General features: G+C 41.0%; 1 protein-coding gene across 30 annotated transcripts in view; it reads right to left on the reverse strand.

Annotated features, from left to right (window-relative positions):
- Positions 1-25661, reverse strand: part of ATP9B (ATPase phospholipid transporting 9B (putative)) — a 198309-nt gene that overhangs the window by 95852 nt on the left and 76796 nt on the right. For 23 of the 30 annotated variants that reach the window (XR_014840702.1, XR_014840698.1, XR_014840710.1 and 20 more), the window contains 3 exons: positions 23728-23808; positions 14798-14873; positions 10434-10510 (listed from right to left, as the gene is read on the reverse strand). Coding sequence is in view for 24 of the 30 variants with exons in the window: in XM_085017423.1 (XP_084873549.1) it covers positions 10434-10510; positions 14798-14873; positions 23728-23808 (234 nt within the window). In the remaining 6 variants the exon portion in view is untranslated. The remainder of the gene's footprint in view (positions 1-10433; positions 10511-14797; positions 14874-23727; positions 23809-25661) is intronic. The other 7 variants (XR_014840706.1, XM_085017429.1, XM_085017425.1 and 4 more) reach the window with 1 other exon arrangement.

Consider the following 25661-nt stretch of genomic DNA (forward strand, 5'->3'; position numbering starts at 1 on the left):
ACTAACTTGGCAAAGGTCTAGGAACAAACACTTTTGTGTGTCTATATAACACACAGATTGCCTGTTCAGGGACTTTAAGAATCTGAAGTCCGAGACCTGCTACGGGAATGATCCTCGGTGTCCTCCTTACTTGCTGCAGGTCATAAATCCTTCCTTCTCTCCACTCCCAAAGGAATTTTAAATCCCTAGAGTGTCAAGTTTTGACCTTTTTATAAATTCATGAACTTTTAATATAAACAATTCCTTTTCATCTGTTTTGAAAGAATATAGTTTTGTAATGTAGATTTACTTTGAAAAATAAGAATGATCATCAAAAAGGGCTGTTCAGTTGCAGCTCTGCCTGTAATGTGTCTTGTCTGCTTTTGAGGACGTTTACAAGCTTCAGGGCAGCAAGTGAGCCTTAGATGCTCCAGGCGATGCTGCGTCCTCTGCTGTGCCGTCTGCACTTCATCACAGCCACCTATCTGGTGTTTCATTGTCAAAACAGGTATCACCAGCACTCTTTCCTCCTCCAGGAATGCAAAGTAGCTCCACAGCCCTCACTAAGAGCATTCAGCAGGGCAGAGAGGTGTTCTGAAGGTCCTCCTAATATTGGCCTCAAATTCGTACAAATTCTAATGAACTGAGCAAAATAGCTTACTGGTTCCAGTCTACTGAGCTAACTAACCGTCCTCAGTAACTAACCTGAATCGAGACAGTGCACAGAGCACCTAGTGCTGTTCACTAACAGGATAGAGTGGTTCCAAAGTGAACCACCCAAGCTTCCAAGCATCCTCATCGGACCAAACTGCTTCTGGATCTCCACTCCTTTTCACACTCTCCACTGGGCAGTGGCCGAGACGCAGAGGAAGTGAGCCCTGCAGGCAGGATGGCACACTGGGGTGGGGGTGGGGGCACTGGGCGGCGGCGGTGGCGGTGGGGGTGGGGAATGGACCCTGTAGCAACAGTCTGCTCCATCCAGAGCTCTTCCTGAGATGTCGCCCTGACACCATAGTTTAAAAACATTAGTACATATTTCAATGATTTACTCAAGCTTTCTAAGTAGAAGGCTCTGTTCACTGGTGGAAGGACTAATTAGCCTTCACTAATATGTTCTGGGGTCGTTTTCCTATTGTCTCTTGAAAATATTACTAGGAAATACACTAGCACACCAATCACGATTTACATTGTAATTAATTTATCCCAAAGATAAACATTTATTACACTGTAGTGATTTGACCCATAGAAGTTTTTGTTTCAATTGTGTTCAAATAAGAGTTCAAAAACTTTCATTCTGACTTCAATGCCTCAAAAAATTTTTGATATTAATGATAGTAAACAGTTTATTATTTTTTTATGGCTGCACCCGTGGCACATTGAAGTTCCTGGTCAGGGACTGAATCCAGGATGTGGCTGCCACCTACGCCTTAGGTGCAGCAATGCTGGATCCCTGAACTCACTGCACTGGGCCAGGGATTGTACCTGGGCCTCATAGTGACCCGAGCTGCTGTAGTCGGAGTCAACTCACTGCACCACGGTGGGAACTCCAGTATTAAGCATTTTAAAAACAAGCCTTTCAGAAATGTTTGATGTGAATAACTGTCCTTCAAAAAGAAATCTCAGGCAGTTAACAGCTTACTATAGCAGGAAAACTAAAACTCACATGATTTATTTTAAAGTTTTGCAAAAGGTAATTATTAGCTGACAATGCTAATAACTACATGGAGAAAAGAAAGCAATTTAATCTCATGTTAAATCTATCATACACGTATTTTAGTTAATGCAGGTTTTTAAAAAAGTTTGGTACAGCTGCTACTCTAATGTAAACAAATCAAATTTTAAAAAAACACATTAGTATCCAGAACATATTTTCAGACACATGAAAAGAATTTAGTTGAAACCAAATGTGGTAAGATTTGTTTCTCAGGAATATACATATTTTTAAATTACTGCTTAGAAAAAAAGTGACTAAGGAGGAAAAAAACCACGAACTACTCTTTAAGAAAAGGCATGTAACCATTCAGTGAACATGGGGTACCACACTGGAGGCAGGGATGGCAATGGTGCCACAACGAGGAGGCCTGAGTCCTGGGTCTCCCTGAGAGAGTCGCACTGGGTCTGTATTACCGTGGCCACAGGCAGTAGCCGTGGACCAGGGACTCCCTGCACAGGGAGCCAGTAGGCACAGGGCCTGGGCTGCCTGCCCCCAGGGGGAGGATCTGTGCTTGAACAGCCACCCACTTCCCAGGCGGTGTCCTCACCTGGCGGCACCCTACTTGGCCTGCCAGGTCAGGGGTGCTGTCCCCTGACCACGGTGGGTGTGGGCCCAACAGTCCTGCCCTGGTAGGCCTTCCCTTCCAGCTGACCTCTGGTTTGGAATTTTCCCCAATAAAGCCTGCTTCTGAGCCAAGCCATGCACACAACCATTTGAGATTCACGGTGACCCTCGAGGGCTCATTGTGTAATAACAGAGGGCATCCAGACCACACAAACCCAGCTGGTCTGGGTATCACAGCCCTCCTGGGAAGATGAAGCTACTGAGAGGAGCAGAAAACAACAGGAAACTCTCATTATCTTCCTCTTCTGTCTTCATTCACAACGCAATCACCCGTCCATTCCAGTTCCCAACAGAGGTTCTGAAACGTCCTCATTTTCAGCCTCGCTAGGTATTTCAGATCATGTTTCTTACCCATCCAGAAAGGCCTTCACCAGAAATGCTTCAGGATAATCTGGGAGCAATAAATACTTAGTTTTGTGAGTTTACATAAATTAAAATCGAAATGTCACGAATGTCATGAGAGATAAGTCATCACAAGTTCCACAAATTTCTAACAGTTTTTATGGCCTCAGGATAAGAACTCAAGATCTCAAAAAACAAACGCAATTATGAAAATACTTATTTGCCTCTTGGATAAATTATACTTATCTGTTAAGAAGTTGATTATGGGGAATTCAGCTGTACTGCTCAGAAATGATGACGTATCATCAATTAGTTATTTTACACGTAACAAATTAGTAAGCCCTTCTCATTCAGAAATTTAGGTAAAATTAAGTCTATTTAGTGATTCAAGTACTTAAATAACAAACGTGCTGTGCTTCCCCTTTAGAGCCCCTGCTTTATAGGCAGATTCAGGTGGGAAATCACCCACAAGTTTCGGGTTTCACAGCTTACAACCTTGCTATGAGCCCTGATGGCTTGGCGTCCCAGAGGCCATCTCGGTCGCATCCCACTCAGCTTCTTGCCTCCTTAACACCTTCCTGAAGTTACAGATTCCTTTGTATTCACACTGCTGAATGAAGATGCCCAGCACTGGGCCATCAAAGTGGGCAGCTGCGCCAGGGCAGGGGGAGGGTGTGTGCTGCTACAGCCCCAGGCCAGGCTGGCTCCGAGTCTACCTGCCACCGAATTACTTTACTGCAGCTCTGCTTCTTGAGTTCATCTTTTTCTTTTCTTTTTTCTTTTTTTTTTCTTTTTTAAGGCCGCACCTGAGGCACATGGAAGTTCCCAGGCTAGGGGTCTAATCGGAGCTACAGCTGCCGGTCACATCCACAGCCACAGCAATGCCAGATCTGAGCCACATCTGCGACCCATACCACAGCTCACCGCAGCGCCAGAACCTTAACCCACTGAGCAAGGCCAGGGATCGAACCCTCAACCTTATGGTTCCTTGTCAGATTTGTTTCTGCTGCAAATGAACTTGGATGATGGGAAGTCCCAAGTTCATCTTCTTCTGATGAGGCTTTGAAACACTATGCTTTGTTAATATTAATAACAGTTACCCAACAAACATTCCCAAAGTCTTTTTATCTCTGTAGACCATAATACTATCTGCTGCAGAATGTAGCTCTTTTGTGAAGCCCATGATTGCATTTTTAAACAAGTATTTAAATCCAAATATATTTTATCAAGAAGGCAACTTTTAAAAAAATTAAGGGGTGCCATGATTGTATGAAACCACAAAAAGAGAGACTAAAGTCTTTCTACTGTAAAATTTTAATATAAATCAACACAACTTTTAAAATATTAATAAACTGCCCCCTTTACAATAAAAGAGCTATTCTCCAAAACAGCCTTGATATTTCAACTTGCCAAGTACACCATAGCTGATTCTATTTTGCTCTATTATCTGAAAAGGCCTTTACAACAATTCAGATAACGAGAAGCAGCTCTAATTCACATAATGGCCCATATCACCTGTCTGTCAATGAGACATTTGAAAGCATCTTTTTATTAGAAACACAAATCAATATGCCCCAGGGATTGCAATAACTGCTGGAAGCAATCTGTATTATCATTTCATCCTTGCTGTTCTTGCTCAGAGCAACTTATTATTATGAATGGCGTGAAAATGGCAACCTGTCACAATTGATTTTTCTTAACCGTCTGTAAGAATTCTTCCCTCTTAAATGTAATCAAGAATCATCTTATTAAATATATTTCAAGCTAGGTCTTAGAAAGCAGTCCATTACTCAAGTTGTATTCCTTATAATTTAAACTTTCACTAAATATTACTTTAAAAGTAATTGCTTAGTAATAAAAACTTTTGATTTGTTCAATGTTTTAAAACTGAATTTTCAAACTTGGGTAGATCGCAACCTCTGCTTGGCATATGTCCTCAGCAAGCACTAACTCTGCAAAAGAGCTTCAGAAATTTCTCTTTACCTTAGAACTTTCCTCCGTCTAACAATATTTTAGGCTTTATTTTCAATTCCCACGTCTGGATGAAACACACTACACTTTGAAAAGCATTCTAATAAGCTCCTATTATAAGCTAAAATTGTCTATTCTGATTACATAAAATTATCAAGTTAGATTTCCAGAACCAATTTCAAGGCCATTCTAAAAGGATGAACTCAAGTGGGACGTCTGTCAGAGTCACACACATCAGTTTCAACGTGATTAATCTGCTCAGGGATCCCCTGGACATCTTAAACCGTGGTGTCTATTAAGGGGGCAGCAGGTCTCAATCTCCAGCATGTGTCAGAGACCCCAATGGTTCTGATCCAGGAAGTCGAGGCGGGGCTTCCAAGGGGTGGAATAGTGCCACAGATGTGAAGTTGATGTCAATGGCCCAGGGCCACTCAGAGGGTGTGAGACAAGGCTGTGTGGTCAAGTAGCGAAGGCAGCAGCAACAGAAAGGGCCCAGCTTTCTTTTAAAAAACGCACACTTGGAAAAAAGGGGCATGAAATCTGCAACCACAGAAAAAGGTGAAAGGAGCAGGGAACTTGTGTTAAACCTAGTTCTAGGGAGATGATTGATCATACTTTTCTCCTTACTTTTATACTTGAATTCTTTTTTTTTTGGGGGGGGGGCCTCACCTAGGGTTTATGGAAGTTCCCCGGCCAGAGGTCAAATTGGAGCTACAGCTGCTGGCCTACACCACAGCCACAGCAACACAGTATCCATGCTGTGCCTGCAACCTAAACCACAGCTCATGGCAATACCGGATCCTTAACCCATTGAGCAAGGCCAGGGATCGAACCTGTGTCCATATGGATACTAGTTGGGTTTGTTACTGCTACACCACCATGGGAACCCCTGAAATTATCTTTAAAAAGGCAGCTAGAGAAGAACAAAGTGGACAAAATGAAGACAAAAAGGAAACTTGGCCAAATAAAGGCCTGGGACACTAGGTGAGTAAATAGTAAGTTTTAAAGTACACTTTATGAGACAACCAATATAAACTGGTCAAATATCTAAAACCCATCTACTCAGCTCTTGGAAGATATTCACCAAGTGCACAGGATGGTCCTCGAAAGCCCCAGACACATGAGAGGGAAATCACGCTCACAGCCCTAGGCAGCAGAGAGTGGCTGGTGGTCCTCCCAGGGGGAGATGGCTTTCTCCAGAAAAGCTGTCATCAAAGATGCAAAACCTGTGCCGTACACAGGATAACTGAGAAATAGGGGCCTGGGAGTGGGCGTGGGCACTAAGAGTGCTGTGACGTCTAATCTCAACCCACGGGACCCCTCTGCTGTCACCGACCTCACTGCCCATCTGCATGTAGCCAGTTAGTGTCATTGCTGTGGGGAGCTCCTGTCAGCCCTCTGCTCTCACACCCACCCAATAGTCCAAAACCTGAGACCAGCTGTTTCTTCACTTCTGCTTCGGGGCTCGTGAACATCAGCCTGAGGAAACCATACTGGCTCCAAGATAAATTTAAGATTCTCAGCACCAGCTGGGTCCTTAACAGTGATCAATAACTTATGACCCTCAATTGTCAGGCTATAATCTTTCTCAATGCTCTTAGGAGCTGTCTCTAGCTCTTTCCATGTTCTGCATCAGTTTTACTACACCAACTATTACTATCATTAACTGTTTCTCCTTAAACTGGCATTCCTTTTAAGAACTTAAAACAATGTTACAAGTTCACACGATCCTCTAATATACACTATAATGAAGGCAGAAAACAAATGAAATGCAGAGTAAGAGGGAGGGGGAGGAAAGGACGGGGGGGCGGGGAATACTAGCAGATTAACTTATGATTGTAAGTATTTCCTTTTTATTTATTTTTATTGAAGTATAGTTGATTTACAATATCATGTTGGTCTCAGGTGTACAGCACCGTAATTCAGTTATACACATATATATATTTATTCTTTTTCAGATTTTTCCCATATAAGTCATTACAAAATACTGAGTGTAGTTCCCTGGGCTCTACAGCAGGACCTGGTTAGTTATCTACTTTATGTATAGTATGTGTATCTACTTGATCCCCCTCCTTCCCCTCTGGTAACCATAAGTTTATTTTCTATGTCTGTGAGTGTCAATATTTTCTACAAAATCAAAGAAACCATACCATATTTCACATGGTAGCTATTCTCCATATAACAGTATATAATTTTCCATTAAGCATTTTTTTAATTTATATATATATATGTGTGTTACTATTAGATGCTTGTGAAACTTACTCTTCCAAAGAATATTTTTCATCTTTATAAACTAAAACCCTCTCGGAGTTCCTGTTGTGGCACAGTGGAAACTAATCCAACTAGGAACCATGAGGTTGTGGGTTCGATCCCTGGCCTTGCTCAGTGGGTTAAGGATCTGGTGTTGCTGTAAGCTGTGGTGTAGGTCGCAGATGCGGCTTAGATCCTGCATTGCTGTAGCTGTGGCTGTGGCCGGCAGCTGTAGCTCTGATTGGATCGCTAGCCTGGGAACCTCCATATGCCGCTGGTGTGGCCCTAAAAAGACAAAAGACAAAAAATAAAATAAAATAAAATAAGACCCTCTCTTCTTTTATTGAAAGCATTAGTAGTTTCGCAATATTGATTTTCTCACCAGAAATAAACAGAATCAATAAAGCCCTCTTCCCACAGTAGAGTCAGTCAGGGTTTGTCACTCGTGCTTCCCGGGAACTTTGGGCCCTGCCTAACAACAAGTCCAGTCTTCCATCCTACAGCCCTTGGCCCGAGGGTCCTCCTTCAGAGTCCTATCTGCCTTTGCATCTGAGCGCCTCAGCCCTAGGGCCCATCTGTATAACAGTGTGACTCCACACATGATCCATTCCTAAGTATGTGCTTCCCATCCAGATCACTGCCTGGCACTCGATCCCTCCCTCTATGTCTGCACCCAGGAAGCTCTCAGAGACTACAGCTTCCCTGAAGAAATGTGATGAAACCCAGCAACGACTCAACACATCTTACATATTTCCTTTTTCGTCTATGCTCCTTCTTTGAATCCAAAAGTCTGTTGGTTTAGTAAGCCACAGAGGCCACTGAGATGGGAGTTTTCAGCTGATGTCTTACAGTGAATAATAATTTCTGTCTTCCTTTTCTCTGCTTAGGATCACACATTCTTTTCATTCAACACGTATCAATACTTGCCCTACATACATTAAATCTGTTACTTTTTGCCCACTGTATTACGCTTGTAAGCTTTTTCTGAATTTTATTCTTATAAATCTGGCATTTAAACTTTAAAGATTTTATGACATATGCAAATTTAGAGATTTTATTTCTCTCCTAAAACGATTCCTTGGTTTTTTAAAAATGCTTCCACATCAGGGCGGAGGTCTGTTCCCACAGCGCCCTTAAAGGAGCAGTGGGCACCATGCTGATGCATTGCTGCGCTGCATGGCCCTCTCCTTGCTCTAAACCTGATGGCAGCATTCCTCAGAGGCTACTGAGCAGACTTGCGACACAGCACAAGTGATGGGGTTGGATGGGCACCCACCATGCACTAGCAGCTACCCCTGCTCTAAGGGCTCCAACTAGAAGGGGAGCACCAGGTGCTGGCTGAGCACCAGGGAGGCCTGGCCTCAGAAAGAGCATGTGTGCTCCTCATGGCAGGCTGACACACGGTAGAGCCAGAACTTGGATGCCATTCTGCAAAATCCCAAAATGTCCTTCCTACGGTAAGAGGCATTTTGCTCACACCAAGAGAAAGAAGAAGGAGGAGAAGAGGAAAGAGGGAGAGGAGGCACAGTGCAAGGAGGGAGGGGGGAAGGAAGCAGGAAGGGGAGGAGGAAGAGAAGAAGAGAAGAGGGAGAGGGAGGAGGGGAGGAGGAAGGAGAAGGAGAGGGCAGAGATTAGGGGTGGAGAAGGAGAGGCAGCAGCACAGACTCAGCTCCTGGACTGACAAGGGTCTGGCTGAAATGCATGGCACCCATTCACAGCTCACGCATCACTTCACAGACAGATGTGACAGGTAACATTTACTGAGCAGTGAGACACAGAATTTAGCTGCTGGCCCAGAGTCAGAGGGCTGGTCTGTGGCAATACCAGACTCTAGCCCAGGCTGGTCAGGCTCCAGGGCCAGAGTTCTTAACTGTGTCATAGACGTGGGAAAGGTCACCTGAGTAACTATGGATCAACACCCAAGGGAACGAGCACAGTGAGCTAAAACCAAAGGTGACCCAGAAAAGATATGACTGTGTAGATGGACAATGAGAAAGTGACAAGCAGGCTGAAGGGTAAAATAGAATGAAAAAATAGTTGTACTAAAAAGTTTTAAGACTTTTAAACTTAATATTTAAAATTAAATTTACCCTCAAATATTATCATAAATATAAAAGTAAAATGATTATGGAAAAAACCCTGGAAGTCATATATGCAGTATCTGACATTCTAGTTTTGTTTCCTAAAGAAAGAAAAACAGTGTACTTACCGGAAAACACATAGCCAAGTATGTGATTCTCATTCTTGTCATTAGTTTAATACTTTAAAATAATTTTAATTCTATTTTAGAATTACTGACTTGAGTATATATGATTTGCTCAAAGTTTTACATATACATATATGTATGTATGTGTTGACAGATTTTTCCACTATCAAAATCAGAATTTATACTAAAATAATAGCAGCTCAACATCTTTGACTTCTGCAAACATGTCACATACAGATGTCTGGAGCCCTACCACATGCTGGCGTGTAAAAGGACATCAGTCTCACCGGGGTGGCTCAGCAACCTTGCTGGGTGGGGGCCCTCTGGGGATGGGAAACACGATGGGTGCTGGAGTGCGGCACTGCAAACAGGCCAAGGTTTCATAGGACTGGTGATGTCTTCCTAGTTTTTGAGGAGTTAACTATCTTTTAAAATAGTATTTGGATGAAAAAAACGAAACACATTTTGTCCTAAAAAGATCTTTTCAAAGAATTATTTCATTTCTATTGCTTTGTTTTAAAATTTCCTGCAGATTGCACCTTTCCTATTGCTTACTCACAAAGCAAGGTGTGACTCCATGAAAGGATTTGTTGTTCTACTTAGATACACAGAGATTGTATTTCAAAGAAAAATGAGTAAATGCACCATTAGAAAGAGCATCTCATTCACTAGAGATCTGCAGATATTATGACTTATACAAAAATGTGTTATTCAAGTAATTACTACTGAGAATTCAAACTAACTTTTTGATATGATTTACCTCACACACACACCAACTGCTTAAATAACAATTTTAGGACTGAAGAAGGAATATAATTAATTTAGAAATATAATCACGGAGTCTTTAAAACTAAAATCTGGTTTTCAAAATGCTTCTTCTGAAATGGAAATGACTTGAATAAAACCCGTTTAATAACATAACACTATCAAATAAAATACCGTAAAAACATTAATATAGACTCCTTTATTTTAAAAATGAACAATCAACATAAAAGTAAAGAGTGCAAGTTGTAAAATAAATAAACTGAAGAGAAATTAAAAGACCCACAATTAAATGTTAAATTACGGGCAAATTATATATATATATATATATATATATATATATATATGTCAACAAAAATTTAAGAGACATAAAACTCTTCTTAACCAAGAATAGAGTTCTGAAAATTCTTCGACACGAGCATGTTGTTATACAAACACAGAGAATTCATACCCTAAATCACCAACACTGTGAAATTCTGCCTGTATTCTGTACTAAGCCAAGGTGCATGGGCCACTCAGAACCACATGTGCTCTCCCCAAGAGGAAGAGCAGGCATTAAGGCAGTTGGTCCTCAACCTCGCCTACCTTATTTTTGGGATTGGATGTGTTCATTACACTTCGAGTTTCTTTTCCGGTATAAATGACAACACCGATCACAGTACCTGCAAAACACAAAAGTGGTCCTTACAGAGAAACGTGAAGGACACAGGGAGCACTTCCTAATTAACTGTTTTGATGGAAAATATTATTATATCATTTAATTTTATATATATGTATCCAACAGCCTATTGAATTTTGGTAGTTCAATAAAATCTAATCTCAACTTTAAAAATAATCTTTGAAAAACTCAAATGATTTCTTAAGCAATACTAATTTACTGACACATAACATTAGAAAAGGTACTAATATCCTTTCAGTGACATTGTTTGTTCCTTAATGTCTATTAAAATTGTAACTTTAACACTGAAGTAACATGGAGAGAGCCTACTTCACTCTTAACTGGTCAGAGTCATGTGCCCTCAAGCCAAGATGATACCAGGTGAACCTGTTTCCCTGAGCACAAGTCTAAGGGTACCTTCCACTGTAAAGGCTCAGCACTATGAGGTACAAGCGCCCTGCTGACATTTCTGCATATATACGATGAAAACAAGAGGAGAAATATTATAAAAACAATATCTGACTTTGAATTTAGATGTCTCTTTTATTCATGTCTCCTAAAAGTTTGGTTTTCTAATTGTGTATGTCAAGAAGCAATGGTAACTTTGTGCTTTATCGAATTAAAAATAAAAGAATACTAAAATATCCCTAGAATGACCTATAGATTCAAAGCCTCAGATCAGAGGCACTCATCTCTGGAATATGAAATTAAAAACCATGGAAGTCGGTTCCTAGAACTGCTGCTATGCATAATTTACATTCCTAATTTTTTCAAAATTTGAAAGTGAAAAAGAATATATCCATAATATTGAAATCAACAATCACTGAAGAATTAACTATAGTAATTATATACAAACTCTTTGATGTCACATTAATGTCACATGTGGAATCTAGTGAACCCTAAGCCAGGATCGGGAAATAAACATGACCACAGTTTACATAATGGTGTTTACATGACAATAACAGCTACATATCACACATCCCACCACACTACCAACTGCTTCCTTCACAGAACCCAGAGGAAGACAGAAGATGCCACAGCACCACTCAGCAGATACATCTGCAGAGGTTACATGATTTTCTTTGTAAAAAAAAGCATTCCCTTTTTTCCCTTTTTAACTATGTGCCCCTGGCAAAGCAGTGAAGCCTGCAGTTACTGTGCTCTTGAAGGCAGAGTATGCCCTGTTTGACCATGCGCTCCAGTCCCACCAATGGGAACATGGAGAGTGACTGTGACACCTGCGCTGAGTCTGGGCTCCACCAGCTAACTGGGCACAGCAGGGGAAGGGGCAAGACCTTACCAAAGGCATATGGAGGTTCCCAGGCTAGGGCTCAAAATTGGAACTGCAGCCGCTGGCCTACACCATAGTTTCAGCAACGCCTGATCCGAGCCATGTCTGCAACCTGCACCAGACCTTGAGGTAATGCTGGATCCTTAACCTACTGAGCAAGGCCAGGGATTGAACCTGCATCCTCATGAATTCTAGTTGTGCTCTTAACCTGCTGAGCCACAACGGGAACTCCATAAAGGCTTTATTTTTAAATTTCTAATTGGTCATGAGGACTAGTTTGTAAAATACCACAACAGGAAGTATCCAAGGGAAATGAATAACAAAAAAATTGAGAAAATACCTGACCCCATTTTCTTAACATTAAATTACTTCATCAAATTCTTGAAATTTTCTGGGAGCTCCTGTTGTGGTGCAGCGGAAACAAATCTGACTAGTATCCATGAGGATGTGGGTTCGATCCCTGGCCCTGCTGAGTGGGTTAGGGATCTGGCATTGCCATGAGGTGTGGTGTAGGCTGCAGACGCGGCTTGAATCCCATGTGGCTGTGGCTGGCAGCTGTAGCTCTGATTTGACCCCCAACCTTAAAAAGAAAAAAATCTTAGAAGCTTTCAAATATTTACTCTCACTTTCTGTCTTTATCACCATCAATATCAGTCCTGGACACCCTCTCCACCCTTGTCTATGCACACACGTCCAGCAGCCCTGCTCTCAAGGACTCATCTTTTCTTCCAGGCTCTTGGTCATTTATGAGCAGAATCTCCCATGTCCACCTGTCACTGAAATGCAGCAGGTTTCCTGATTCTCTGAACCAATAAGGGAAAGCAGCAGGGCACTCTGGAAAGTCATGTTTGTCCCTCTTGGTGACCCTCAGTCCTTGGCATCTGTCTGTCTGTGTCAACATGAGTCCTTGTTCCCACATGTTCAGTTCCTATGATAAGGGAGGGAGGCCTGAATTCACCTAGAAGGCAACTTGAATTCAACTGACATAAACCTTTTAAAGAATAAGGTTTTTGAAAAGACTGGTCTTTCCTTCTCAACTTGTAACTGAGTGTACAGAAAGTAAGAGTCCTCACATTACTCCTAGAATTCTAGGTACCTAAAGGAACGAGAAAGGGTTACCTATGTGGCTGAATGTGCTTTGATGACTAATTTGTGCCTGCGTTGCTCAGGTACACAGCTAGGAGAGAACACTTGCCAAGGTCATCAAGAGAACTAAGGTCAGGAGAGAAAAGCTGCGCACAAGGAATTACCCAGGTATCACGCGCCTCCGGCTTGGGTGCCTCTATCCCTCTGAGAAGAAAGGCCAGAAATCAATAGTACTGGGGATCAGTAACAACATTGTAACTAAGCAAACAAAAGATCAAATAAATTTATAAAGAAAAAGAGACTCTTCAAATATCTTTATGAGGGAACTCAATCTTGACCCTTTATTGAAAAAAAAAGATCAATATGATGAAAACAAAACAGAATCCAACACCTAGACACACCTAGACACAGAAGATGTAAAGCCTGTGACCAAGGATGTAAATGTGCCGTGTTGTACATGCTTCTCCGACCTCTGTCACATGCCAAGTGCTGAAGGGCACAGACACTGAGGATGGTGCCCTTGGGTTCAAAGCCTGGCCCAATTACAGCCCAGCTCTCCGACCGAGCTGACAAGGGTGGGCCTCTGAGCCACAGCCCTTCTCCTGGGCTCAACAGCGACTGACCAGCTGGCCCCCGAGGCCTCCTCATGGTTGCTAACCTTACTTCCTCTCTCTTTTTCTTTGGAGAAATTTGAAAATTCCATCACGACAAAAAACATCTAATCCCTGATCAGAATTTCTATCTATTAAGTTGCTATGTTCGTATCATGCATTTTTAAAGCTATAAAACATTCTCTCTCCTCTAAAGGGGGACACATGTTCTCCTCTGGGAACTGCTCCATCAGAACACACACGCAGAACAGCCCTCGGATCACTGTCTCCAGCCCACTGTGCCCTTTCACATGGTGGTCTGTGCTGCCAAGGGCCCTCCCCACGCCCCCGTACACCCATCTAGCCTAGTCATGCCGGTGTAAATCTAGTTCACACGTCCTTCCTTGGAAAAGTCTCCCCCAGGTAAAGTTTGCTCCTTTTTCTAGGCACCCTGCACTTGTGTGAGATACTTCGCCCATCTCTGTAAGGTCTTTCTTGCCCATAAGCTCCTGAGGACAGGGTCCTTAAGGATTTTGTCCCTCACTGCACCCCCAGTGTGTGGTCTGGAGCCAGGAGTCCACACAAAGCCATTCGTGGACAAGTGCTCTGGGAGAAGAGGGCTGTCAGCATGGGCACGGACAGTTTTACCCTGTGTATCTCCCGGCCTCCCCCGCCATAACCCTCGCCCCCCGCTGCTCCTCCTGGTGCCAGCAGCAAGGTCACCTACTTTCTGAAACGGTGATAATCATTTAGATTTTCAGCACCTCTGGAAGAAAGTGGCTTTCCAAAATGTATATTTAAGTGGCTTCCCTGTTCGACCACTAGAAGTACGCCAACATACTCCAATTTCATCAGAAGAATTTTCACCCTGGCCCCTAAAGACCTGGTCCGATCTACCTCCCAAGGCCCCTGCCTCATCCAATGCTTTTCTTCCCCATACCTCCCACCCCACTGGCCTCCCGTGAATCCGGTTAGATGAGTGAGTGGTAAGGTCGCTCTAAACTTACTGTGTGCTTCCCCAGTTCTGGGTGACACCAGCCTTGAAGGTACACCAACAAATCCATCAAGAAACAGGCGTCACCTAGCAAAAGGCCCCATGCACTCCTTCATGAGGGGCATGGCCCGAGCTGCCCCATCTGTTCCTCAAGGGCACCAAGGGGAGAGCAGCAGCACAAGCCTGGGCCTGTCCCCCACCTGCTGAACTGGGGTCTGTGTTTCTCTCCATGGGGAAAGCACTTGAGATACACTTATTTGGAGACACTTAAAAACACAAAGCATCTCCTATATACGAGAATTCATGCTAAAAATAGAGCTTATTTCTTACCTGAGGCAACAACAGTGCTTGCCCACAATGTATTTTCTATGCTGAGACTTTCATGAATGGGTGGATCACTGTCTTCCTGTTCAGGAACAGAAGAGCAAAAACAAAAAACAAACAAAAAAAAACACACACAAATTAGCAACTTTTTCATTACTCATACTTTAGACACCTACAGTAGTAAAAACAAGTCCACCAGCTGGGCCTGGCTGACAAGCTGTGGAAAGGCAGTGCAAAACGGGGTGAAAGTCAGGCACTTAGAGGATTTGGGGTGATGGAGGCACAGGAAGCACCAGCACCATGTCCCAGCTGGACGGCAACTACAGGAGTGCAATCTGTCAGCTGTAACCAGTCTGCCACCTGCGGGAGGCATACGCATTCCAGGGAAGAACTGGACAGTTACTGCAGGCAATTCTGGTGACCTACATGTCCCACCCCAGCCACATGGCAGGAGGCCAAGCACACGATTCCAGAGCAGTTTGCAGAAGCCAGGGTGGGCAAGAAGGACCCTGCGCTATGTTGCTGATGACTGCTTCAGATGGCAGAGATGCAGCCAAAGAGGCAGGTGGCCATTGCTGTTACACCTCCCCCATTGTGGCAATCCCCTCCCCCATCAAGTGGATTTCAAGGGCTAGTGCCCTTTATCCCCTTTGCTTTTCTCTGTTCTTCCTTTTCAAGCCAGACATTAAAGACTACGACATTCAAAAACAACAGCATACATGGAAGGAAATAGAAAATGACTGCCTAGGACCAAGGAAAGTCTCAAAAAAGACACAAGAAGACATTAAGTTTACATCGCAGGATGATCCTCAGCAGAGTCTACAGCAAGCAAAGAACAAGAAACAAAAACAGTGACAAAACCCCAGCAAATTCTGGTTTTGACTTCTAGAGTTACCACAGTATTATGTTCAAATGTAGAGTGTTCAAAAAAAAAAACAAACAAAAAAAACCCAGAAAAGTATGGCCCATTCAAAAGAAAAATATAAATAAACAGAAATTATCCCTGAAAATGACCTCATGGCAGATATACTAGACAAAGATCTTAAAGAAAAATATTACAGATATTCAAAGACCAAAGATGTGGAGACAGTTAAGAAAATGATGTATGAATAAAATGTAAATGTGAATGAAGAGACAGAAACCTAATCAGAAACCAAAATAATTCCAAGAGCTGAAAAGTACAATGATCAAAATGAAAAACTCACTAAAGGGACTCAAGGCAGTTTTGAGCAGGCAGAAGAAAGAGTGACCTTGAAGGTAAGATAAAGGCAGCTAAGAGGCTGAAAACGTTGAAGAAAACTGAAAGGGACTAAGGAATCCATCTACAGGACACAACAAAGCAAATCAATATATGCATTGTGAAAATCCCAGAAGAGAAAACAGAGCGAAGAGAAAATCTGAAGAAATAATGGCTGAAAATTCCCCAACTTTAATGAAAGAGATGAATGTAAACATTCAAGAAGCTCAATCAAATCCAAGTAAGAACTGAAAGACACTCACACTTAGAGACATTATAACCAAACCAAACCAAAAGACAAGGACAAAGACAGAATCTTGAAAGCATCAAGAAATAAGCAAATTCAGACTTCACTTAAAAAAAAAAAAAAGTGAACTGTCACATACAAAGGATCCTCAATAAAATGATTAGCAGATTTCTCATCAGAAACTTTAGAGGCTAGAGGCAGTACACTAATATAGACAAAGTGCTAAACAAACAAACAAAACTCTCAACCAAGAATCCTACATCTTATCTAGCAAAACTGCCCTTCAGAAGTGAGGGAGAAATCAAGACATTCCCAGATGAACAAAAGCTAAGGAAGTTGGGAGGGACCAATGGACCTTTCCTACAAGAAGTGCTGAAGGGAGTCCTGTAGGTTGAAGTAAAGGGACACCAGATGGTCCTTAAAACCCTATGGAGAAACAAGGATCTCAATGAAGATAATTACAAAAGTAAATATTATTGTAATAATGGTTTATAACTGTACTCCTTGTTCTCTACATGATTTAAGAGACTGATAAATTTAAAGAAAAAGAAGCAACAATTGTTACTCTAAACTAGTATCACTCTAACTTTGTAATTCCAAATCTTGTTTTCTGCATAATTTAAGACATTCATGCATTTAAAAGAATTATTAGTTTATATTTTAGGACACAATATATGAAGATGTACGTTTGTAACAACTACAACTGAAAGAGGTGGGGATAGAGCTGTAAAGGATTAGAGTTTTTATACATTATTTAACTTAAGTTGGTATAAATTCAAATTAGAGTGTTATAACCTTAGGATATTAAGTGTAATCCTCATGGTAATCACGAAGAAACAGCTATAGAACATGCAGAAAAGGAAATAAGAAAGGAATTTTAAAATTTCACTATAAAAAAACTGACAAAACACAATACAAGATAGTAACGCAGGAAATGAGAGACAACGAAACTATAGGCTATATAGAAAACAGTACAATGACAGAAATAAGTCATTCTTTAATCACTAATTACTTCAAATATAAATGGATTAAGTTCATAAATCACAAGATAGATTTTGGCAGAATGGATAAAAACAAATTATCCAACCATTTACTATCTACAAAAGACTCACTTTAGATCCATAGACACAAAGCAGCTGAAAGTGAAAATATGGGAAAAGATATTCCATGCAAAGAGTGAGCAAAAGGGAGCAGGGGTGGCTATACTAGTATCACACAAACTAGATGTTAAATCAAACAGGATCTCAAGAGACATTACGTATTAATTAAGTGTTCAATAAGGCAAAAAGATGACAATTATAAATAATTATGCTCCTAACCAAAGACAACATATTAAGCAGCAATTAATAGAACTTAAGGAGTACACATGCCTACAGTAGTAGTGGGAAGATTTACTATCTCCCTTGCAATGCTGGCTAGAACAACTGGACAGGAAGAGATAGAAATAATGACACAATAAAACAACTAGACCCACCAGTGCCTTCCAAGCACTGCTAAATTTCTCTCCTGCAGCCCACACCTCCCCACCTTCACAAGCTCCCAAAAGGCTGCCACCTGGTGGAGACATTCCCTCAGTATCAGGCTTGGTCAATATGAAGCTTGCGGAGTTGCTATGTGTTTAAAACACAGGTGGGGTGCCATTTCTTAAAGAAAAAATTCACTTTAAGAATACAGACTGCTGTTTCTTTTAACTATGCCTTAGTTATATCATCTGTAAATAGGACAGTACATTCAATTCATTCAAACATGTATCTGGAATCTAAACATACACCAAGTATTGTGTTAGAAGAATTAAAATAGCCATTCATCTAAGTAAGTAGCCCCTGGTTTAGTGTGAGTGCTAAACAAGCACAGAAACAGGACAAAGTAGTGCCCCAGGGGGAGAGAGAAAGGTAGCAAAGTGCAGTGGTACAAACAAGGAAATATAAGCAAGTCTTCCAATGATGGTACGTAAACTAGGTCTTGAAGTGCAGAAGCTCCATAGATGGCCCTCAATGAAATATTCTGTCTGCTCTATACTCTGATACCAGCAGATGGCCAATCGCTGCTTCTGCAGACAAATACATACTTTGTCTTGATTCGAAGTCCCTTAGGAGTTACTTCTTTCAATTATAGTTTGTGAAGTAAAATGTTCCATTTTGTTGCATTTAGTAATTTTAGCTTTAAAATGCCTATTGATATCTAATATATAAAAATACTAGAGGAATATATATATTTTAAGTGGGGAAAATATAAGGCCTATATTATTCCAATATAAACAGGTACATACATGGGAAATAATTTAGTGGGGAACAGTCAAGAGAATAATATTACTATTTATAGGATGGTAAGGCTATAAAATGTTTTAGTACCTTTAACCATTTTATTTTTATATAGTGTTTTTTTTGGCCACGCCCATGGCATATGGAAGTTCTGGGCTCAGGAAGTGAACCCATGCCAAGACAGTGACCCCAGTCACTGCAGTGATAACGCCAGATCCTTAACCTGCTGAGAGAACTCCATATTTTTATATAGTGTTACACTAATAGCAGTAATACATTTACTGCTTTCCAAAATATGTGGAATCAAATCAAGCTCCTGCACAGTGGCTAGGCTAGAATACCATCATTAAAGTCTTTATAATACATAAGATTTTCAAGTCTTTTTTTTTTTTTTTTTTTTTTTTGTCTTTTTAGGGCCACATTTGTGGCATATGGAGTTTCCCAGGCTAGGGGTTGAATTGGAACTATAGCTGCTGGCCTAAGCTACAGCCACAGTCACACCAGATCCAAGCCACATCTGTGACCTATACCACAGCTCATAGCAATGTTGGATCCTTAACCCACTGAGTAAGGCCAGGGATCGAACCTTCGTCCTCATGGATGCTAGTCAGATTCCGCTGAGCCACGCCAGGAACTCTTGTTTTTTTGTTTGTTTTTGATGATTTTCATGTCCTTTTGCCTCATGTACTCAAATACCATTTCTTGTTTCTTTCACAGAAAAATGTCAGGCAGGGAACCACCATTTGTACCCTGTGCTTACAACCAAAGTAGCTGTTCAAGATAAAGAGAAAAAAGCTGCCTAACTCAGGAAGAGGTTATCCAGGAAAACTGAGTTTTCCCTTGATTTTAATGGTGTTATAGAACAAAGCATCAACTTTAAAGAAAAAAGAAAGTGGCCTCTATGCATTAATTATTTTGTACTGGGGAGTTCCCGAGGTGGTGCAGCAGAAATGAATCCGACTTGGAACTATGAGGTTGCGGGTTCGATCCCTGGCCTCACTCAGTGGGTTAAGGATCCGGTGTTGCTGTGAGCTGTGGTGTAGGTCACAGATGTGGCTCGGATCCCTCATTGCTGTGGCTGTGGTGTAGACTGGCAGCTACAGATCCGATTAGACCCCTAGCCTGAGAACCTCCATATGCCATGGGTGTGGCCCTAAAAAGACCAAAAAAAAAAAGAAAAAAAAATTTTGTACTGAAATTTATGACTAAATTGAAATGACCAATTTTGGATTCATTTACAAAGATGGTCTTATAATCTAACACTGATAAACACTGTTGGAGAGACAGAAAAAGTGGAATACCCTCACGTCTCTTTTCTGAATATGGTGCACATGGAATATCCTGTAACTGTGTATTAATGCAGGAGTTTAAGCCATGACCTAGCAAATTGAGTATATAACTGGGATATATATGCTTCCCATTGCTGATTCACACATTTATCACTGAAAGTACAAAACAAGTAAAATTATTCTTTAATATAAATTCTAAATATTTTCACTGTATCATAGCTATTCCTATGTTTAGCAATCCCTCCAGACTGTGAGTTACCTAACCATGGCATTGACCTTGATCTTATGGGCATGGAGCACAGAGCAGACACTCACCTCTGTTCAGTAAGAGAATAAATGGAAGAACAGACAGACACTCTCCCTCTAATTTCTGACACCCCTCACTGTAGAACTCAGCAAGATGGCAGCAGTCTGCTCTTATTCTAGGCCATCCCAGCTCCTAAAAACTCCTTAGGCCACCCTGCCTGCAACAGATAATCATGAATTGACCGTAAAAGTAGAAATGAATACAATTTCATTAGTTTACATCTCTTCCTGCAGCTCCCTTAATATGGAAATTTAAAATTACATGCATATCTTTCAGTATAGTATTTTCCCATTGTGTCAAACTCCAAGAAAAATTTTATTAGGCTTTCTAAACTGTAAATAAAAGGTTCTAAACAATTCAGTTTTATTAGAAATGTAAGTTGGTTCTCCCATTACTGTTCTAGGACTATTTAGCCATATGAATGCTTCTTATCAATTTCTAACACAATCATATACTGAAAATACATAGGATCTATGCAGTTTCTATAATAACAATGATGGACTTTAAACATTAAACATTTTTCTAATATTGGGAAAATTATTGTAAAAGATAGTTCTTTACCAATCTCATGTAGTACAGAATAAAGATAGAGAAGATGGGAAAGAAATTATTTCTAAATAACTTTCTCTTTGGGTTTTCTTCTCCTTAATGTTACACAGTTTGAAAAGATAAAATTTGCCTTGAGGATAAAGAATGCAAAATGCTACAATTTCAAGCTGTTTTCTCAATAGTGCACCCTATTTAACAAACAATAGAAATTTCCTTTTTAAAGGGAAAGTATTTTGATTGGAAAAGACATGAACAATGATAAGTATGCTATGGTTTGCAAAGGAAATTACAATAGAAAATGCATCATAAAAAGATTAAGTGGGAATATGATTTAAGGACCATGAATATTGTTAATATTTCAATTTAAAACTGGCCACAGTTTTAAAACCCCAAACTTCAGAGAGAAAAGCAAAGCCTTGAACAATAAGCAAAATTAATGATATCAATAATAATAATAAAATGAATCATTTATATAATACAAAATGTCATATAATCAACAATTTAGGTAACCCTGACATTGTTTTAAGGTAAGTGGATACAGATATTAATTACAATGTGCATACCTGTATTAAACTCTGCATGGGCAATAAAATATATGTCTATTGCCACAGGACACCTGAATTAATTTGCTCTGATTCTTATTTAACTATACAGGCTAGATCAAAAGAAATGTATAGTTTCTCTTTTATACGTTATACCATTAAAAAGGAATACAAGCAGATATCACTTTTTAAAATGTTCAGTTGGTATTTTCAGTAATTACACTAAATTCCATTTTCCAGTTACAAAACTAATTATTTAGCACGGTTTTTTCATCTGGAATAACCTATAATTCAAGTTAGATAAAATTAAAAAATGAGTGAAACAAAACCTTGTCAGGAATATCAAATGAAGGCAATGAATTATACTTATTAAGAACTTGCCATAATTCATACAAGGTAAGTATATCTTAAAATAACTAAAAAGCCTTGATGAAATCAGGATCCTGGCACAAACAACTTTCTTCTACACTATCCTGGCTGACTGTGCCATTTTGGGTATTTAATCCCATTTGCAATAAACTGAAGTTTGAAGTATCTTCTTTCTCACACTTGTGCTACATGTAGGAGCTGCAGTCTGGGGGAGTGCATGGGCCCGGGGGGCGGGGAGGAGCTGTGACAAGTAAACAAATTCAGGTGAGGGCAATTATCCTATACACAACAATATTACAGCTTCTCCTCTAAGCTGAAAATCTTCTCATCTCCTTCTTCCCCCCCTCTTTTTTTTTTTTTTTTTTGCTTTTTAGGGCCACATATGCAGCATATGGAAGTTCCCAGGCTAGGGGTCAAATCAGAGCTACAGCTGCCAGCCACAGCCACAGCCACACCAGATCTGAGGTGCATCTGTGACTTACACCACAGCTCACAGCAATGCTGGATCCTTAGCCCATTGAGTGAGGCCAGGGATCGAACCCAAGTCCTCACGGATACTAGTCGGGTTCTTAAATCTGCTGAGCCACAACAGAAATTCCCAGTTCTCCCTTCTGACAAAGACCTTCAGGATTGAGTCTGGCTTTCCTTCCCAGTCCTCCTTCCCCAACACTTGCTTGCAGGGTCACACAGTGTATCACATATACAGCCACACAGTCACACACACAGTCACACACTCCCTAGCTGAACTGTACTTTGTAGTCTTGGTGTTTTCTGCCGTGCTTCACTCACACTTGCACTCACTCTCAGCCACTGTCTAGAAAATATTTTCAACTTTTAGCAAATGATAAGCAAAATAAACCTGTGAAACAGAAAGGAAGAAAGCAAATACAATTCCAAAGTATTAATAGTGGTTATGTTAATAACTCTTAATTTATTGTACTAAGGGTGCCTTTAAGACTTTCTCTCATATGCTAAATTGTCTTTAATAAGAACATTCTTTTTTCATAAATATTTTTGCAAAAGCACAGAGATGTTAGTTTTTCAGAGCTCATTACAAGGTACTGATCACAAGGACAGCATTATTCTCTAAGCTGCCACGAACATCTCATGCATGCACTTTTACTGCGGCACTTGTAGAAATAAGATTACAGAGTAATGGCATCTCTTCGTCATTTTCACATGCCCATAGTTTGCACATTATCTGGAACACAACATGCCCTTAAATGCTTTCTCAAATGGTGACAGCTGCTCACCAATCCTTGTAAGTGACCAAGAGTGAAACAAAGCTGACTGTATTACCAGAAATCTTTAAAAAATAACTGCAGCAATTAAAAAGAAAAAAATAATCATTTATTAAAATCCCTAAGTATTATAATATCAGTAAAAGCTGTTAAAATAAAAAGTTACTGAATCTTCCATATCCTATTAAATAATCAGGGCGAGAGGGGACTTCAGGCTATATTAAAATGCCATAATAGTGCAAAGAGTATGGAATGAACTACACACATGTGTATGTAAGGAAATGAATGTGCACATACACAATGACATCCAGTCAACCAGTTAATAAAAATCAAGAGATGATGTGGATATCATAATGTACTATGATCCAAAATCAAAACCAAACAAGCTGAATTATTCCATTTTACTGATTCACTGTATCTTAAGGAAGAAGGATCTTATCAAGAATAAATGTGCTTAAAATAAAAAACTTTGGGGAGTTCCTGTCGTGGCTCAGTGGTTAATGAACCTGACTAGAATCCATGAGGACACAGGTTTGATCCCTGGCCTCATTCAGTGGGTTAAGGATCCAGTGTTGCTGTGACTGTGGTGTAGCCAGCAGCTAGAGCTCCAATTCGACCCCTAGCCTGGGAACTTCCATACACCGTGGGTGTGGCCCTAAAAAATTTTTAAAAATTTTTTTGTCTTTTTAAGTAAATAAAAAACTTTGGGACACTGAATGTATCCCAAAGACATTTGATACAGAAAATCTAAGCACTTGTAACATTCTCTAGATCTTCACATTTTAGTTCAGAATTTGTATGAATTGATACTTGATTTAATTACTCTTTCAAAATACAGGTTTGCTATTTTTAACTTAATGAATATATTTACGTTTAATGAAAGACTTAACTTACCCTGGTAAATGTGCCTTCAAAACTATGAATATCCAGTTGTGGCTTCTGAGCATAAACATAAGCACTGATCGAAAAAAGGTCCTGGAATGCAGAATATCTGAATTAATTACATAATAAGTAAACAAAATTAGTTGGAAACTTTTCAATCACCAATTAATATTTTTCAAATATTATTTATAAAAGGTGATGGTTGATTTTCTTATATTTTGTGTGCCAACTCTACGAATTAGGATGGAAGATAATTCAAAGAAACAATTTTTAAGCTCAGCAGAGGTGTGGAGATTTCTTTTGATTCTCATGGACATCCACTACCTAATGACAGGTATGTGTCTTAAGCAGTTGTAAGATACTTATACACAGCACCTGGGGCTGCCCCAGAGGACACGAGCCTGCCCCACTTCCCAAGACTTCCTCCCATACACATGCCTCATGAGGCAGTTTTATTACTTAGTGCCTCTGTTCTAGAAATGGACACTGGGCCACTCCCAAGATAAATGGTCAGGGTGAAAGGGGTAGGGGATATTGAAAGCCACTTGAAAAAGTCTAAAGACTCGAAGTTCCTCTTGACCAATTCCTGACCATGATGTGTCTTCCTGGTTGTTACATAAAAATATTTTCTTGAAAAAAATGCTTTGTGTTGTGTCAAACCCTTTCGGTTGACATGTCTGGGGAGGAGGGAGTGACTAAAAAGACAGAGTTAGGAATGTTGCCTGGTACACAAAAATGCTGTGACAGCAGAAGCAATGGCCCGACCCTGGGGAGGAGCAGAGGAAGTGGGACAAGGTCACCTGCGCTCCTCAGAACTGCCTGCATAGTGCCCTCCTGCCCCGAGAGCTTCTGCCAAAGGCTGGCATCTGAAACCCCAGGGCTGCTCAGCACACCTGATAGCTTGAGTTCCTCATCATAGAGAGTGGGCGCTGTCTCATCTCCCAAAGGGCTGTGGCACCCAGAGTGCAGGCGAGATCGTAGGACAACAGTGCTGCCTGTCCTCTTGCTGCAAATATGCCTTGGCCAAGTGAGTGGGCAGTGCAGAAATCTAACCCAGCAGGCCAGAGAAAGCCCTGTTTGAGAGGCTGGCCCTTGGCTGGGGCCTGGGAATGTGGATCTCAGGAGAGTTCCCACTGTTCCTAGGTAAGAGAGGGCACCTACCACTGCTTAGCCAAGCAACATGGCCTATGTCCAATGCCTGCTTTGCATCTGGGTCTGGGATTTTAGTATGTGCCAGGCAGAGGGTACCTCCAGGTCCAGCCCCTAGTAAAGGCCCTGTGAGTCTCCAGGAGAAACCTTCCATACGTGTTTCCACTTATTGCTGGAAGTGTTCAGTGTATCCTGTGAGTGCACTGGGAGGGAAGTCTGGAAGCTTCTGCCTGAGATATCACCCCATATGCCTGTTCTTTCTGCTGACTGTGCCTTGTGTGCTCTCACCATAATAAATCGTGGCTACAAGTGGGCCTACATGCTGAGTCCTGGGAGTCCTCCAAGAGAATTATCAAAACTGGGGGTGGTGTTGAGGGTCCTCCAAACACAGAGTTTGCCATCTTTATGAGTTTACGTTTTGTGGCTGCTAACACTTAGAAAGTCACAGGTCTCCAGACATTAAAGGTCAGAGAGAGAGTGACTGCAGCAGCAGCAGCAGCATGAGAGAGGAGAGTGCCTCAGGGGGGCCCAGTCCTGTGCACTCGCATTCCAAGACATATGCTCTTGTGCATGGGGCACAGAGTGCAGGTAGTCCAGCTCAGCCAGAAAAGGAAAGTCGGGGTTGGGGGGTTTGACTTCTGTCAAGGTAAGTACTAGGTAAAACAAAACCAATCCAAAAGACTCCATACTCTTTGGAAGAACAGTCTCTACAATGTACCAGTGATGTTGAAGCTACCACCTAAGTGTCCAGACATATGAAGAATAGAGAACACAAGTTCCATGTTCAAGTGGAATCC

Source organism: Sus scrofa, chromosome 1 (genome assembly GCF_054392235.1).
Source record: "Sus scrofa isolate SSC_HxYL_T2T_F1_AM1 chromosome 1, Sscrofa_HxYL_maternal_Yorkshire_Landrace_v2.0, whole genome shotgun sequence".
Lineage (NCBI taxonomy): Eukaryota > Metazoa > Chordata > Mammalia > Artiodactyla > Suidae > Sus > Sus scrofa.